This window comes from Pundamilia nyererei, unplaced genomic scaffold (genome assembly GCF_000239375.1).
Source record: "Pundamilia nyererei isolate P.nyererei 1_Seehausen unplaced genomic scaffold, PunNye1.0 scaffold00001, whole genome shotgun sequence".
Taxonomy (NCBI): domain Eukaryota; kingdom Metazoa; phylum Chordata; class Actinopteri; order Cichliformes; family Cichlidae; genus Pundamilia; species Pundamilia nyererei.
In genome coordinates, this window is record NW_005187402.1 from 6436404 (window position 1) to 6452346 (window position 15943).

General features: G+C 39.5%; 1 protein-coding gene across 4 annotated transcripts in view; it reads right to left on the minus strand.

Moving 5' to 3' along the window:
• gria1a (glutamate receptor, ionotropic, AMPA 1a) overlaps positions 1-15943 on the minus strand; it is a 72516-nt gene that overhangs the window by 35891 nt on the left and 20682 nt on the right. For all 4 annotated transcript variants that reach the window (XR_001290249.1, XM_013908632.1, XM_005719576.2 and 1 more), the window contains exons 4-9: positions 11110-11294; positions 5966-6019; positions 2561-2719; positions 2096-2263; positions 1074-1178; positions 207-314 (exon numbers count right to left, since the gene is read on the minus strand). Coding sequence is in view for 3 of the 4 variants with exons in the window: in XM_013908632.1 (XP_013764086.1) it covers positions 207-314; positions 1074-1178; positions 2096-2263; positions 2561-2719; positions 5966-6019; positions 11110-11294 (779 nt within the window). In the remaining variant the exon portion in view is untranslated. The remainder of the gene's footprint in view (positions 1-206; positions 315-1073; positions 1179-2095; positions 2264-2560; positions 2720-5965; positions 6020-11109; positions 11295-15943) is intronic.

A 15943-nucleotide genomic window follows, 5' to 3' on the forward strand; every position in this document is an offset into this window, starting at 1 on the left:
GGGAAAAGAAACAAGAGAGCAAGATACAATCGCGGACGCCTGCTGAATTCTTTCAGGGTCGTGAAATTTAAGGAACTCTACCATGATAGAAAATATGTTACTATTACTTTATCTGTTTCAGTCTCTCAAATTAAACACCCTCGTCCCCTAAAAAAAGCCCTTAACCTCTGTTTGTTTGAGTTTTTTTGTTTTTAACTCATACTTACCAAGATAGTGGTGACTATGTAAGTTCTGTTCAGCAGTGGGTAAGTCTCGTTGCTCCCTCTCAGGCTGGCTGTGGTCACGTACTTCTCATCTTCATTCCAGTAGCCGACCTAAGGCAAGGAGAATGTGTCACAAAGTAGGGCCCGTGTTTAATTAACTGCCTAAAGTGAAACTGACTATATGAGAGAAAAATAACTTTTACTCCCACTCAAAGACTCGAGCTTAAAGGCAGTTTATCATATTTCAGCTTATATTTAAGTCCAGCTCAATGACCTATCAAGCTGATTTAGCAGCTCTTACTGTGAATGACTGAAATCCCAAAAGAGACATGTATGTGGAGTGCACAAAATTTTATTGAAATGATGAGCTGTATTTAATAAAAATGTATAATTTATCAGGCATTTAAGATAAATTCAAGTACTTAAGTCTCCTCACTGGATAGCTTCTCCAGTGCAAGAGGAAAATATGAATTTCCTGCTATTTCAAATAAACATTCAGTTGCATTTGCAAGACTGAAAACATACCAAGAAGTAAGGTAAATCCATGTCTCTAATTTACCTTTCACCCTTAAGGTATTTGCAGCAGTAATGATGTACTCATTTGGGAGCTGCTCAGTGAGGTGTGAGAGTAAAAAGCTACTCATACACTTCACTGAAGGTAGTAGGAGATTTCTTGTTAAATGTGAATCTTAACTTTTTAAATTAGAAACTGGCTCTTTGGAGCATTCACTCGTTTGACTACAGTACAAGGTTTTAAAATAAGCTACAGGGTTAGTCAGACACATGTAATAAGACTGCATACATATTGTCTTTTTAGAAAGGGGGCCCTTGGGCAAGAATGAATATCTTAAATCGGACCCTCAGGCTCACCTTCTTGGGTCCAGAGGGGGCCAGTTCCATGACACTAACAGTGTAGTTGGTTCTGCGGCCTTTCTCATTAAACTGAATGTGACCAGTCAATCCATCTATACGGACCTGTAATGGAGTCAAAGATATCGAATAAGTAATTCAGATCCTCTCACTTCCCTGGCTGGTACGGCTGCCCCGTAACGTGGTATTCAATCAGCGTTTCAGTGCTAGGAGCAAGCACTCGCACATCATGCTAACATGACATGCATTCTAAGCGCAACTCGCATGTTTTGTGTCGTTTTCATTTGTGAGTGTCCGCGCGTCACTGTGGACATAAATGACAGACGGTGTGCACGTATGTGTGCAGAGTGCACCGTGTTTGTCTTGGCTGTGTGATGGAATTAATTGAGCGAACACGAACGGCTTCAATCTCCAGTCTATCTGCAGGCAGATGGCGAGACTGATTCGGAACAGGCCTCTGCGAAGCCACTCTGCAGACAGCGCCTTGGGCAGCACACTCACACAAGCACTTGTACTGTACGTAAATCCTCATGAACACAAAAGCAGTTTTTATATTTCCATACTTTGCGTGAATGGTGTTGAATGGCTTGAACTTAAATTTTCTTTTTTTTATTAGCGTTCTAAATTTAATCCAAATAACTGTCCGTGTTCCTCGATGCACATGCGGGTCGGCGTTCGTGTGTCTCTGTGACATTAAGGAGTCTCACAGCCAGTCCAGCATTTTCATCGCCAAATATTACATTTCTAAACTCAATTGCTGATGTCATATTTCATGATAATCACAGTCGAGTGTTATTGCCTGCAGGTTGTGTTTACTAGCTATGATGTCACATTTGATACTGGAGAGCTCTCCAACGACTTAATGTGAACTTTACACGACAGAATGAGACCTAATTTGTTCAGCCAGCCCAAACTCAGGAGCTGTTAGCCAATGTGCCACTCAAGAAATTGTGTGAGTGTGCACGAGGATCTATGTATTTATGCGTGTGTGCATTAGCGTGTTCCTCTCCATGTGTGCAGACCTGCTGCAGGGCTCTCTGGATGTCTATGCCCTGTCCCCAGGGAGCTGGTGGGTTGGCTAGGCATTCTCCAGCGTTGCCCCTGCGAGATATGTCTATCCTCTGTCTCCTTAAATTCTGAAAGGCTGTGGACATGACTTTCACCCCGTCATATGTTAGAGCACCTGTGTACTGCAGAGAGCAAGTTTAATTCAATTACATTTCATGTCACAAACACTAGAAGCGCTTTGCTTAAACATCAGAGACTTCATTTCTATAACTTAAACTTTAGGTTACTTTCTTATGCCTGTAAATACACAAATACCTTGATATGGTATCACTCTCAGCTTGGTATAGATAAATAATTGCTATAGCAGAAATCCAAAATCCAAAAAGCATATTCAGGTAAGAGTTACCTATTATATAGACACTAGGCTTAGAGACTTATGGAAGAAGAAGAAAGTAACTCAGAAATTTAAGGGGTAGTACTTTGAGTCCAGGCTTGGGCACTTTGGAGTCCTTATTATCAAACTCCATCCACTGCTGGACGATGCGGCTCACACTCGGCTCTGAGTTGTTGACGAGCTGAAAGCCGGTTATGTTTGCCCCGCCTTTCCTCAGATCTGTCAGATCGATGTCCAGAAAACCCTGAGAGGAAACCAGACAGAAACAGATTACACACACATACTCACACAGGTACAGAGGATATGTTAACTCCCTGTGAAATCCAGCTGATATGTTCTTCTACAGCAGTGGATTGCAAACAGGGGTTCTGGTTATCCAGGCGTCACAAGAAAAAAACCCACATGTAAAATGGATCTCGCCTCTACTTTTGAGCTTCATAAGCAGTTTAGCTTATAAGCAGATGGATGAATGGATCAATTATCATAACTTGTTAAAAACTGCATCAAAGGGTTTCAAGCAGGTGAGCATTTTGTAAGAACACTGTCCAAAAAGGTTTTGGAACCAGCAGCAGGGCACCTAACATTTGGTGCCGCTGGTTGGGTAATTTAGCTAACTTTATTACATTTTAAGTACTGCTTTAACTGTGCCATCACAAGTTCAGGTTTTAATTTCTTAATAAAGAAAAAAAATCTTTCATTTTTACATAGGGTGATCATCCCATTGAGCAGACTTCATTTAGGTCTTTCCTGAGGGACAGAAGTAGTGAGAAAGAAAATAGAAAACCTCATTACATGGAAGGAGCAGTCCGGCACTAATCTGTGATAGACGGAGTCCTCATATGCTACTGTTAACAACAGCAGGATCAAAACCTTATAGGCTACTGAACAATGCAAGGCGAGCCTCAGGCAAAGAAGAATGGAGGAAGAAGTGATTTACTGTAATGGTATTTCCTTCTTGTATCCCCCCCCCCCCAAAACTATTATGTGCAGAGGGCTGTTTTTCAGAGGTAGAAAGTAGGAAAGACAGTTTCAGTCTCTCAGCAGGCTTCCTGTCAGCGTGGGGAGAGGAGGAGGTAGACAAGAGGGACCGGGTGGGAGTGGAGACAGAGGAGGAAAAAAGATTTGTCTGTGATTTGTCTGAGGTTTAAAAGCAAAGTTTTGATTGATGAGGAGAAAAGGTGCCTCTCTCTGGATTGTCTCCAGCGTACCATCCGTTTTCTTTCTTCTCTGCTCTGATGTTGTTGTTGTTTTTTATCGTGCCATTTGAAGCCTTGGCTCTTTTTATCACATCCGTTCCGAATTCGCGCTTGTTTACTGTGTTTTGATTTTCATACAGTCAAAAGAACTGAAGAAAAACAAAGAGGACTTGCTGTTCCCTAGCCTAAAGTTATCTAGAATTGTTTTTTTGTTTTTTTTAGCCCTTTTTTATTTAAGAGAAGAAGAAAAATACCCCAAACATATGCGGGCAACCAAGAGGGGCAGCATTCAGTCTGCTTTAACAGCCGCATTTCCCTTAATGTACCTGTATGTGTTGCCAGGTGTCCATATTTCTCAGCTCAACAGACAGACTTATGTCTTTTTTCTGCTCCATGAATGAGCTAATGCTGTGCAGTCAGCTGAGGAGGTTACTATAGAAACTAGCCTTTGCTAACACAGGACGTAGATGGGGGATGTTCCCGACAGAATTGTAACCACAATTTAAGTACTTACTGAAATTCAGTCTGTGCTCAGAATCAACGCACACAAGCACACATGTGCACTGAGGTAAGTAAATTAACTAAAAGGTCCAAGGACGTACAAAGTCATTTTCTTTCTTTTTTCCCCCGTTTTTTTGGTCCAACATTTTAACGGACCCATTATAAATGACTGTGGCCACTTTGTATATCATCTGTTATTACCGTCTAAGCTTTAGCGTTTAAATTTTAATCTGGCAAACCGGTTGGACAAGGGAGATTGAGTCAATCTAAAACGCCAGCAGTGAGAAACTGTTCAAGCCAGCATCTGCATATTAATGTTGTTATTACCACAGCTTCTGTTGATGCCAGTTTTCTTTTCATTTAGCCGCATTTATCGAGTGTTGTCAGGGTCTAACATGTGTGTGGCGAGGAAAAGGCAGCAGACAAAGAGAGCTAATGGATGTATGCTTTCATACACTGGCTGCCTGACCTTTTTCTGTTGCTGTGAGTCTGCACAGCTTTCTGTCACTGTCGCAAGTCTCCCACTTGTGTTGCTGTGATTTCTATAGCTGTGGCAGTGAAAGGATATTTGACTTAGCTGAGCTGCAGATGGAATGAGGGTAAAACCAGACAATTCTATTGGGTAAACACAACTATTGAATTGGCAATAAACTACTGAAAGTTTGGAATCCAGTTATGAAATGAAATATAAGACAAAAGATACAATTTACATACATTTATATAAATTCAAATAAAGTGTGAATGCAGAGAAGAATAGTGCCGTGCAAAAAGTCCTGAGCCACCCCTGATTTCTCTCTTTCTCTTAGAAAATGAGAAATAGGCACAGTGAGTTACTGAAATCTGCCAACATATATGAACATTTATTCTTCAACAGAACCTGAACTCTTTAACACAAGCTTTCTTTTAACTTTATTTTAAGTGGTCTTCATGCCTGATTGTATTCCATTCTGTATTTTTATATCCAAGTATGATTTACTGCATTGGCAGTGTGTTTGGGATCATTGTTGTGCTGAAATGTTACGTTGTTTCCAGTCAGATGCTTTCCAAATAATATTACATCAAAATCTGACGGTACTTTTCTGCATTTATAATGGAGCCCCAAATCACGATAGAGCTTCCACTGTGTTTTACGGATGGTTGTTAACCCGTCTACTTAAATAATTTCCAATCAATCTCCATTGAACAGTAAATGGACCAACTAAGGCATCTCTCAGGTCTTGTGTCAGGTCTTTGTTGGTTTTGTTCCCCTGTTTTTTAAGGACATGGATACCGCTCATTTGCTATAGATAGATTCTGTTGTCCTCAACTTTTTAAAGTAAACAGTGTCCAGATAGTTTTCAGTTAGTAAGTCTTTAAGAATCAACATGTTGGAGGAAAAATACTATTTTATGCTTGTCAAAGTGTTTTATCTTTGGCATTTTTGTAGATTCAACTAAAGAAATGGAAACAAATGACATGTTTTTGTGACAGACTGCTAGTAATAAACTGTTGAAAGACTTGATTTAAAATAGATTCTTTGCTAAAGTGTCTGTTATGTGTCGGTACATATGATTAGATGATTCATAGGTAAGCGCTAACTGTGGCTTAAAAAAAAATATTTGCAAATGGTCAGGTACAGGAAGTGGACTGAAAATGGGTGAAAAAGCAACCAAAGAACTTCGGAAATGCTAGAGAACTACCTACCTCAAGACGTCTTAAAAAATTACAAGAACATCTGGCTTCTTGGAAGCAAAATATAATTGGTTATTGGTGGTTATTAAGAAATTAAAAAAAATGAAAATAGTCTTTCTTACCAGATTAGCCAGAATATAGTGGTAGCTCTTTGCATTCTTTCCTTGATCTACAATCTGAAAGATAAGAACAAAAGAGACATAAAATAAAATGCGTGCCACACACACGAGCACACAAGGTTGTTTCGAATATATTCATGTGTGAGAAAGTGCGAGGAAGGATATGACACTCTCTCGGCATCACACCACAGACAGGACAGTGTAAAGCATTTGATCTTGTGCAGGACAGGCAGAAAGTAGGTTAACAGGAAATCAGAGCAAAGGGACTGGCCTTTGAACATGTTGGCTTTGAGAAAATGACAGTTCTGGAGTCAAAGAATGTCCTTTCCTCCCTTTCCTGCCAGTGATGAATGGTTCTGCTATGGAAGAAGTGTTCTTACAGCACTGCTGTCCTTATGCAGATATTTGTTCCAAAGAAAATGGCACAATATCTACCAAGCAAAATGTGTCAACAGAAAATTTTGATACATAACCCGAAGAGGGAACAACTTAAAAATTAAATATTAAAAAAAAGAAGCAAAGACTGAGAAATATACACAGTTTAAGACATGAGGCAGACTCTTCCTAATCCTACTAGTCTTCTCTCTGCTCTCAGTATTGTTCCCTTGTGAGCTCTGGTTTGATCTTTGATCTGATATTTAAATATTTTACAGAGTTCTACTTCCCTGGAGCTCCATCAAGGTCTAACAATACCATGAAATAATGCAGGCAGTTAGTGATGAACTGTGCCAGCCCTTCTCCCACGCTTACACTCTGCATCTCTGTCCTGCCTGCGCTGTCATAATTCTTTCACTGCAGGCGTCGCAGGTCGGCCAATCACAAAGGGCCAGGACACTTTAAGAGATGGTTTATTTATATTATGAGTGGAGCAGGTAAACCGAGCGTCACTTTTACTTAAATCTAAATGTAGATTAAGTATATGATTAAAAAGAAAAAAATGTCATGCTTAGCTGGTGGCTAAATTCTTTTTTTTTCTTGGCTAAATAACGAGTCTGCTGTTGTGTATAGCTACAGCAAATTTGGTTGTGTGTGTGTGTGTGTCCTGACAACAGTCGCATAAAATAAGGTCAAGTGAGCAGCATTAATTTAAAGCTTAATAACAGCCTTAACCCGGTGGATATGAAGTTTGCTTCATGCTCTCCATGCAGGCAGTGTGGTAAACATGGTTTTTCCTTTCTCTTTCTCTTTGCAAGCATTTTGCTTTGTGTATACAGTGCAAAGTGCACTCATTTGTTTGTGTGGTGTTCGCGTGTGCGTCTAATGATGCCGTAGGTCATGACAGAAGGTGGCATTTGTTATTAATGATGACCTCAACACGAGGGGAGCCCTGCGGCCAAGCCTCAGGCAAGGAAAAACAAGAAGGAGGGAGGAGAGACACGAACCAGTACTCACACCAATACACCGTACAACAGGGGGAAACACACAGCCACACTGGACTGTCAAATGGAAAAGTTTTGGCTTTGAGTAGCTTTTTTTAAATTATGCATGCAGATTTTAAGAGTCATTCAGAGTTCAGCCCAAAAAGAGCAGGTCACCCTTTTTGTCTCTCAGTTGGCAAACCCACTGAAACATCTCTGCGGTGGCTTTTCTATGAAACTGCCTCTACACTCGGTTTGTGTGATATACTGTCAGTGGCTGTATTGTAAGACAATATCTGTACGGTATGAGATGAATTAGATGCGATCAGTTGTGAGTTTAAAGGGCAAACCAAGCAGAGGTGTTGTGTATATATGTGTTTCTCGCTGGATGGGAGCACAGGCAGGGCAGCGTGGAGGCAGGGAGCAGATGTCGGTGATTGATGGTGGCTGTCTGAATGGAGAACTTCTCGGGCTCAGCTTCTGTAAACTGGTGAGAACTGATGCAATAACCTTAACTGTAGACACCAGGCCATCAATAACATTCACACAGAGCAGTGATAGCCTACAAATACAGATGGGGATGTGTGTGCACTTTTTCTTCTTCTCTGGAACAAACATAAAGAACTATGACAGTCAGACTGATAACATGCGTGGAATCAGCAAGCAAAACAAATTACACCTTGGTGCCTTCATATTATGCCAGAATGCCTGCTTGTAAAAGGCAGTAACCCCCCCGCCCCCCCACAAAAAACAACAAAGTGAGCAAAAGTTTTTGAAATAACGGGTTCTTGGTTTCAGACAGCGGTTGAATAAAAGCAGCTCATTTTGAGTCAGCAACCACTGATTTTGCTGATTGAAAGGCAGCTTTTCTTAGCAGCCTGGTAATTAAACTCGGGTACTGTACATGAGTTAGATGAAAAATATATTTTAATGTTTCCAGTTTGCTCATTTTAAACTGAGAACCCTGTGAAAAGGGTCTCTTGAACCTAAGTACTTCATTCATGATAATGTGCATGATAAAAGACTGTCCATGGCAGGGCATCCACAGAGGTGACGTTTAATGTGGAAGACTAATAAATAGTAGAAATGTAACAGTTTAGTAATAAAGTGTAGATGTTGTATCCTAAATTATTGGTTTAATGCATCTACTGCTTCTTATTAACAACACTTAATAATCTGCCCTTAAAATCTCAAGAGTTAAACTGTCACCTGAGGCTGTCTCCAAAAGCAACTAATCCCCTTCAGTATTAAAATTTGAAACTATACAGCATAAAAATGTTCTGTTCTGGTCTTTTTAGCAGATTTTAACAATGCTGAATGTAAAACACTGTACACCATAACAGCACCTTCACACCACCACTGACTTGGCGTTATAAAGCTAAAACTACATTGAGTTGAATTAACATTGTTATGGAAGCCTGTTCACAGTCTGCTAGGCTGCATTTGAGCTAATTCCAATAACCAAATGAGGGATGAGCCTGACTAGTCAGCTAGATCAGGGGTGTCAAACTCAAATACACAGTGGGCCAAAATTCAAAACTGGAACAAAGTCGCGGGCTAACGTTAATAGTTATTGAAATATATTTATTCCTCCAGATATAAGAATGAATCTTTTCTTATGGACTCAAACACATTTTGCTGAAAAACTTAATATGGAACAAGCAAAGCTTAATACTAAACAATATATATATTAGCTGTATAATACCAGTAGGCCAGCTCTAATAGTAATTTGGTATGGCTTCGCGGGCCAAATGTAATCAGGCTGCGGGCCAAATTTGGCCCGCGGGCCAGAGTTTGACACCTATGAGCTAGATGTTTGAATGTTTGCCAAATTTGCTAGTCTGTGTCAGAAATAATAGTCCGTTTAATGGATTATTTTTCTTTAATAAAGGCAGAAAGGCAGTTACTCGCTCAAAGATGGTTCAAAGATGACACCACTGGCGACTACCTGGGGCTACAGCCCTGACGCACAGCCAGCACCCTGCTCACGTTCTTTCTACCAGTGGAAACAAGCTGGGGAAAAATAAACTGATGACAGCTGTCCTAACTAGCACTGATGTATAAAACCTGGAGAATAACAGGAACATAACCAAGCATCCATAGCCAGGTGTAATCATGTTCTGGATGTGAATGCTAGCAAGCGTAAACCAACGCGGCTGCTGTTAGTATCACAAAGGTTAGACATACTCTGCCATCTAATCTGATGCTGTGTGTTTGTAACTTTATAAAGGACAAAAAATGGCCCACATTTCAGCGGCTTCCAAATAATATTGAACAAGGAACACGATTGACAATTTCATATTGCTCCTGTAACACACATAACATATTTGCTGTAATGTGGACTCAGTTTAAATGTTTTCTTAGGATCTTTTACACTAGTCTAACTTTTTTCTCTTGGTTACACGACTAACAAATTAGTGATTTAAACAAGAGAAAAACAAGCTGTAGCTACTGTCGGTGAAATGCACCCATACAGCTGTCTGTGGACTTTGCTAATAAAGCTAGCTAGCATTAGCCCATAATGTAGCGCTGTTCCCTCTCATCCAGCTATATTCATTTATGGCTCCAAACAACCTAATTGCAAAAAACACCATTTCAAAAACCAGTGGGTGATGACACAGTGTGTGTGTCCATCACAATATTCTTACAAGCGTATAAACATTCACTTTTCATATTTTTAAACACTATTTTTAGCAGTTGCTAAGGAAACTGCCAACATAACATCCTAGTACTGGATCATGTGTAAACTGCGGTGGTTACTGTGATATCTTCCTTTACCAAACTACTGTTTTTGTGAATAATTAGTCAGAACCATTTTCTTCATATTATCTCCCTGTTGTGTTTTTAATAATCCTTTATAAAGGTAACAACAAAGAGACACTGCCTTCGTGATATAATCTGGAGTTCAAGGGACCTGCTCTGCCTAGTTACAGTTGCTAAGCTATGGTTGGACAGTCTGTGTTTGATGGAAGGGGCTGTGAACAGTCAATTGCGATGATAGGATCCTTTTCCTTTTAACAATGCGGAGGTGAGAAAGTGATGATCCTATCATGGGAGAACTGCTGGCTTCAAATGCCAAAGCTGCGTTATTTATCTTTTACTGTCCTTGATGCTCCAGCAGACGAGACATCACAATAGACCAACAGCCAACCACCACATTAAATTTATATCCCCTCCTTTCTTTATCTGATAAAAATGTGTATAAATTTGTCCTGAAATGTTTGTGCCTTTTTTGTATGTCCGACGAATTCTTTTAAACTTAACCCTTGTGTGGTGTTCGTATTTTTGTTACTCAGCCAGTGTTCATGGGTCTGGTGGACCCGCTAGAGTTTTGGCTTTCCAAATTAACACTATCAAACAATTTTATGTTAAATTACTCAACAGATGTTTACTTCATCCCAATTACAAGACATATGAACAGCAAACATGGTTAATTTTTTCCCTTTACCTTTGTTAGATCACATTTATGAATTAATGTGCTTCTCGTTTTTCTTTTATATAAAATGTTATAAATAAATCAGTTATAATCAAGTGGAGTGAGTGGAAAGACACAACACATTTACACGTGAAAAAATAATTAATTGTTTAATTTTTCTTTTGACAAAAACTGAACACGGGTCTCACAGACCCGAACACCATACAAGGGTTAAGCCACATACATAACTAATACTTAGCTTGACATCTGTCTAAAAGAACAGCTGTATGCTTTTGTTGTGCTATGAGGCCACGTTTTTATGCTAAAATTTGATTATACATTGTGAAAACATAAAAAAGAGTGATTGTTTTTACCATTTGCAGTATGTTGTTGAGTCTCTCAGTCTCACAGTCAATGATAATCTGGCCCTCCTTTCGCTTGTCCAAATCCTGGAACACCTTCGCAAAGGCATTACTCGATATGGTCTCCACATTGACTGAGGTCACCAGCCAATTCCTCTCTGCTGCCGTGTCAAGAACCTTCTGCAGCACAGACAGACCTGGAAGACAAGCAAATGAGAACATGTGTTTTTGCCAAGTGTACGGAATAACTGAAATGCGCAAAGAAAGCTCTGGAGGTAACTGTGTGGGCACCTGTAACAGAACTTCTGCAAAGATGATGAATGACTAGTTGGTATTCATCTACTGGGAGCAATCCAACAGTGTCTACATCTTATTAGACAGCATGCGAAATAAATTACATGCGGGGTAACCTCATGCTTTGTGTAGTTATATTATGAACTGCAAGATAAATTAAGACAACTTGTGAGCCAAACAGAAGCTGCACAGAAACCCAAACTGCCCCTGATAAGCTTATCCATCAGAATCTCCCTTGTAGCTCTGGTGATAAAGTGTAACGAATGCGATAGTCCATTAAGCACACTGACATATACAGGTGCACATTTCCAACTCGCACACCGCCGGGCTAAATAATCACCATTTTCATGGTAACAAACAATCAGCTAGACGACACACTCACAGTAAGCTTTAAGTCCTCCAAGCCCCAATTACAGGTGGCTCTACTCAATTACACTGTCACCAATACCCTGCTGACTCATTCAAGCATCACAGAGAAGCAGGTAGAGCAGCCAAAAAGCTAAAGGCTCATGCTAAGACAGGATATAAAAGGTGATTATGGAACACATTGATCTTGAGCTCTGATTTACAACCTGAGTCACTGTTGTACTTCTTTGCTGCTGGCAGCAGACCAATCAGATTCCTCTCAAGCTGGCAGCCGCAGTTGTTCCACAGAGTAAATAAAGTAATTTCACCCACGGCAGACTGGCAGCCATTACCCAAATGAATTATAGCAATCACAAAATTTAGAATTGCAAACTGATACACGACGTAGTTGTGTTTGCTTCTATGTTACTTAGCTGGCAAGCGCTGTTAAAGACTCCTTCGTTCCGCACATCACGCGGTTCACATATATTCTACGATAAATGCACGCAAATACTGGCTTTCCCACAACAACTGCAACAGCAGCAACAACACAGACCCTGTCAAAAGAAGAATGAGAAATGAAGTCACAGCCTCTGAAAGATGATTGCTTGGTCTTATTAGAATGCGCACCAGCTGCTCTCCAGGCAATTCACGCTGCTTTTTTTGACAACAGGTCATTAAGAAATAAAAAGATGGATGGTGTTTCACCTCTATATATGACCACAATATAGCACATGTAAATAAATTAGGGAACCAGATGAATGTGAGAATGCTGAATGGAACTGATACAGAGGGGGTGGTACATGGCTATTCCTTTTTACCTCATGGTGCCGACGCATTTAACAGAAAGATGAACGATAGAGTGATGAGCACGGGGAGACAGGAGATAGTGAGCTGTGAATAAAGTCACGAGGCCGGCTGTACTTTAATGGAGTCGAGCTGTAGTAAGTGTTTCAGCACCATGGACAGCACCACTCATTGTAACCAGGACCCGTGTTCCCAAATATGATAATCCTCCCAGAGAGCTCATCAAAAACTATAAAGAAAACTGTAAATAAAACTATAAGCAAAGAGTTCCAGCTTAAGACTGAGTCAGCTCAAAAGACAGAAAGGTGGTGACCCTGTCGCCAGGTATAACTCATTCTCTCAAAGGTTGTGCTTGGTTCAGTGAAAATGATGGGCAAAATCGGCAGACCTAATCATATAATTTACTCTGGAAATGGTTTAAACATGAATATAAAATTGTAATAAATAAGTTAGTTGCATAAATCTGAAGCCATACTTTAGTCTACGAAATATTTGAAAACACGGACCTACCAGTTTATTATGTTGGCATACTTTGCGCTTAATTATTAACAGTGAAAATTATTCAGCTTTTACAAATTACACCTACAACGCCGGGAAGTTCGCCATGTCTGTGAATGCTTTTACAAGTCTGAGATGTGAAAAATAAAATGAACTGAATCATAATACGAGACCGTGGAAGAGCTGTAATTGTTTGTGTGATCACTCGGCTGATGAAAGCTGGACCGACCAAACTCATCACTGCTGCACTGCTGCACTGCTGCGCTCTTTTTCTTTTTTTTCAGTTCAGTGTTATTGCGTTGGCTGGAAGATGTGAGTGAATTTTAAATGAGATCGACCACAAACATTATCTTAGCTCAGCATTTGGAGTTGACACACATGCAAATGCACAATTTATTATTATTATTATGCAGTCACTGTTATTATGGTGGGAAATTTAAATACTTAGTTACACTAGCTCCAAAAGTCACACCATTTCTAGCTTTACCCATTTCCATCAGCCACTGTGTAAAATCTTTGTATAATCCTGACTTTAAGAGAAACTCTGTGAATTTACTCATTATTTTCATTAGCAGCTACTTTTAGTACTGGGACACATTGAACCCAGAAGTTAATTGATTTTCATCTTTTCATTCTTTTTGCTATTTATTTTAAATTCTTCTATTTCTTTTAAAAACCTAATATACTTATTTAGTTCTTAATCTGATTTTACCTTGGAATACAGCTGGTTAGCAGTTAAGGTGTGCTAAAATTAGTATTTGAATCTCATTAATGGATTCTAATGTTTTCTTTATTTTTCATTTGTTTTGTTACAGACGTATTGATTGCTTGCCTCACTGACCGACTGATTTACCTCGAATATCCTCTCGCATTTTTAAATGTGCTTGATGCACTCCTCTAAATCAAAGTCAGTCTGACAGGAGAACTCACAAAAATGTTCCCTCAAAGGCATACTGAGAGAGAATGATATCATAATGGAATCTGGCTGTCGTAAGCACCCTTTTGGCCAGAGGCAGTACATGGGCGACCAGGGCAACAGACAATCAAGAACAGAGAAAATAACACTTTAGCAAACTATTTCCTGAATATTGTTTATGATAGGTTTAATGGGCTATCAAATTTGTTTTCCCATTCTTGGCTTCTGAAAATAAAAATGATAGGCACATTTATTAGGGGATGCTGTAAGAGAGCAAGACAAATGGTAATAGAAAAGGAGGGAAATACTAAAGCCTCTCAGGTGGCAGGAGAGTGATAATGCATGTGATATATTTGTATGTCCTTGACTGCTTTGGATAATGGATTAAACACTGGAAAAATGCTAACATAGGTAGACATTGAATATGAATGTATTAGACTAGAAATTAGAGAGCTTTTGTTCTTTTAAATCAGAAAAATGCAGGTTTACACAGTAACAGTCTGGTCTGAAAGTACATCTACTAAGTGAGCAACACACCAATTTTACAGTAAAATACTGTATTTTTTTAAATTCTCAATTTAATAGTGTCAAAATGTTAATGTTTAGCTATGCTGTGTTTAAACTTTGATTCCTGGCCAATAACGGGACTTTTTTAAACCAGGAAGTGAAACTTCACAAAATTTGTTTTTGTGTCCTGGGTCATTGTAGGCAACAATAATCTAGCATTTTTGTTTGTTTGTTTGTTGTCATAAGAGAAAATCACAGAAATAAATACAATGTGGCTCCTCCTCACAGAAAGTTCACACACAGTGCTCACCGCTACAGCCTATGCTATGATGGCTAGCCCTGTTAAGCTATGTTAATCTTTAGCTAGAAGTGGCCAAAGCTCCTGAAACAAAGTAAAGGTTCTGGCCAGTGTTCATACTCAGTATTGTTTCATGTAGAGGACATTCCTACAAAAGCTGAGATCTTGTTATAGTTCCAAAAAAAAGGACACAGAGTTTAGGGTTCATAGACTATCGACATATGGTTGCACTTTGTTCCTCATAATGAATTTTAAGACAGAGTACAGACAAATGATGACAAATAGTTTTGTATGGTTATGGTAAACCTTATACTTTAAATTGTACTGTACCATAATATGTTGTTGTAACTTACAAGAGATACACTGTAGAGTGTACGAGAGTTTCATGCTAGAAAATTCAATTCAGTTCAATTCAATTCAATATAGTTTTATTTATATAGTGCCAATTCACAACAGTCTCCTGAAGGCATTGTCAACTTAACTGATGCAGTGTACCTAATAAAACATAGTTTGATGAAACATTTAGAAGAGGCAAACACAGCTGCTCTATACCATACTACACAGACTGATCAAACTAAATACGGTTTCTTTTAAAGGCTTTAAATAACCATGTAGGAAGAGTGACTGCAGTATAGTATCCAAGCAACAGAGACGACTGATATGGATTCTGCTGGCTCCATCCCACTACTCACAGGGGTGACCCTCTCAGACACAAATATACACACACACAGGCAGGCATACGCAGAATTCGTGAGTAGTTAATAAATGGATCACAGAAGATAAAAAAAAAATAAATCTGAGGGGCATGTGTGGCCGCTACGGTCATCATGCATTGACAGGCCAAAGACTGCTGTGAAATCTCTACTGTCACTGCTTGATTGTGTGCTGTGTGGAATGACATAATGGCATCTGTCTTTTAAAGCTGACTTAAATCTGCTATTTGTCACACACAAGTCAAACACATAAGCAGATACAAGCTGCAATAAGCTGTCATACAGCCTAAATGTATTGAAGTGCGCCTGCTTTTGGGCATACACAAAAAATACACAAATCATGGTCATGCTCCAAAACCCACAACACCTGGGACAGATGGCCTGGCATTATGGGGAAAGCTATAGCTGTTTGGCTCTGGGGGAGATGGAGAGGAAGAAGCAGGAGGCTGACAGGTGTGCTACTTTATT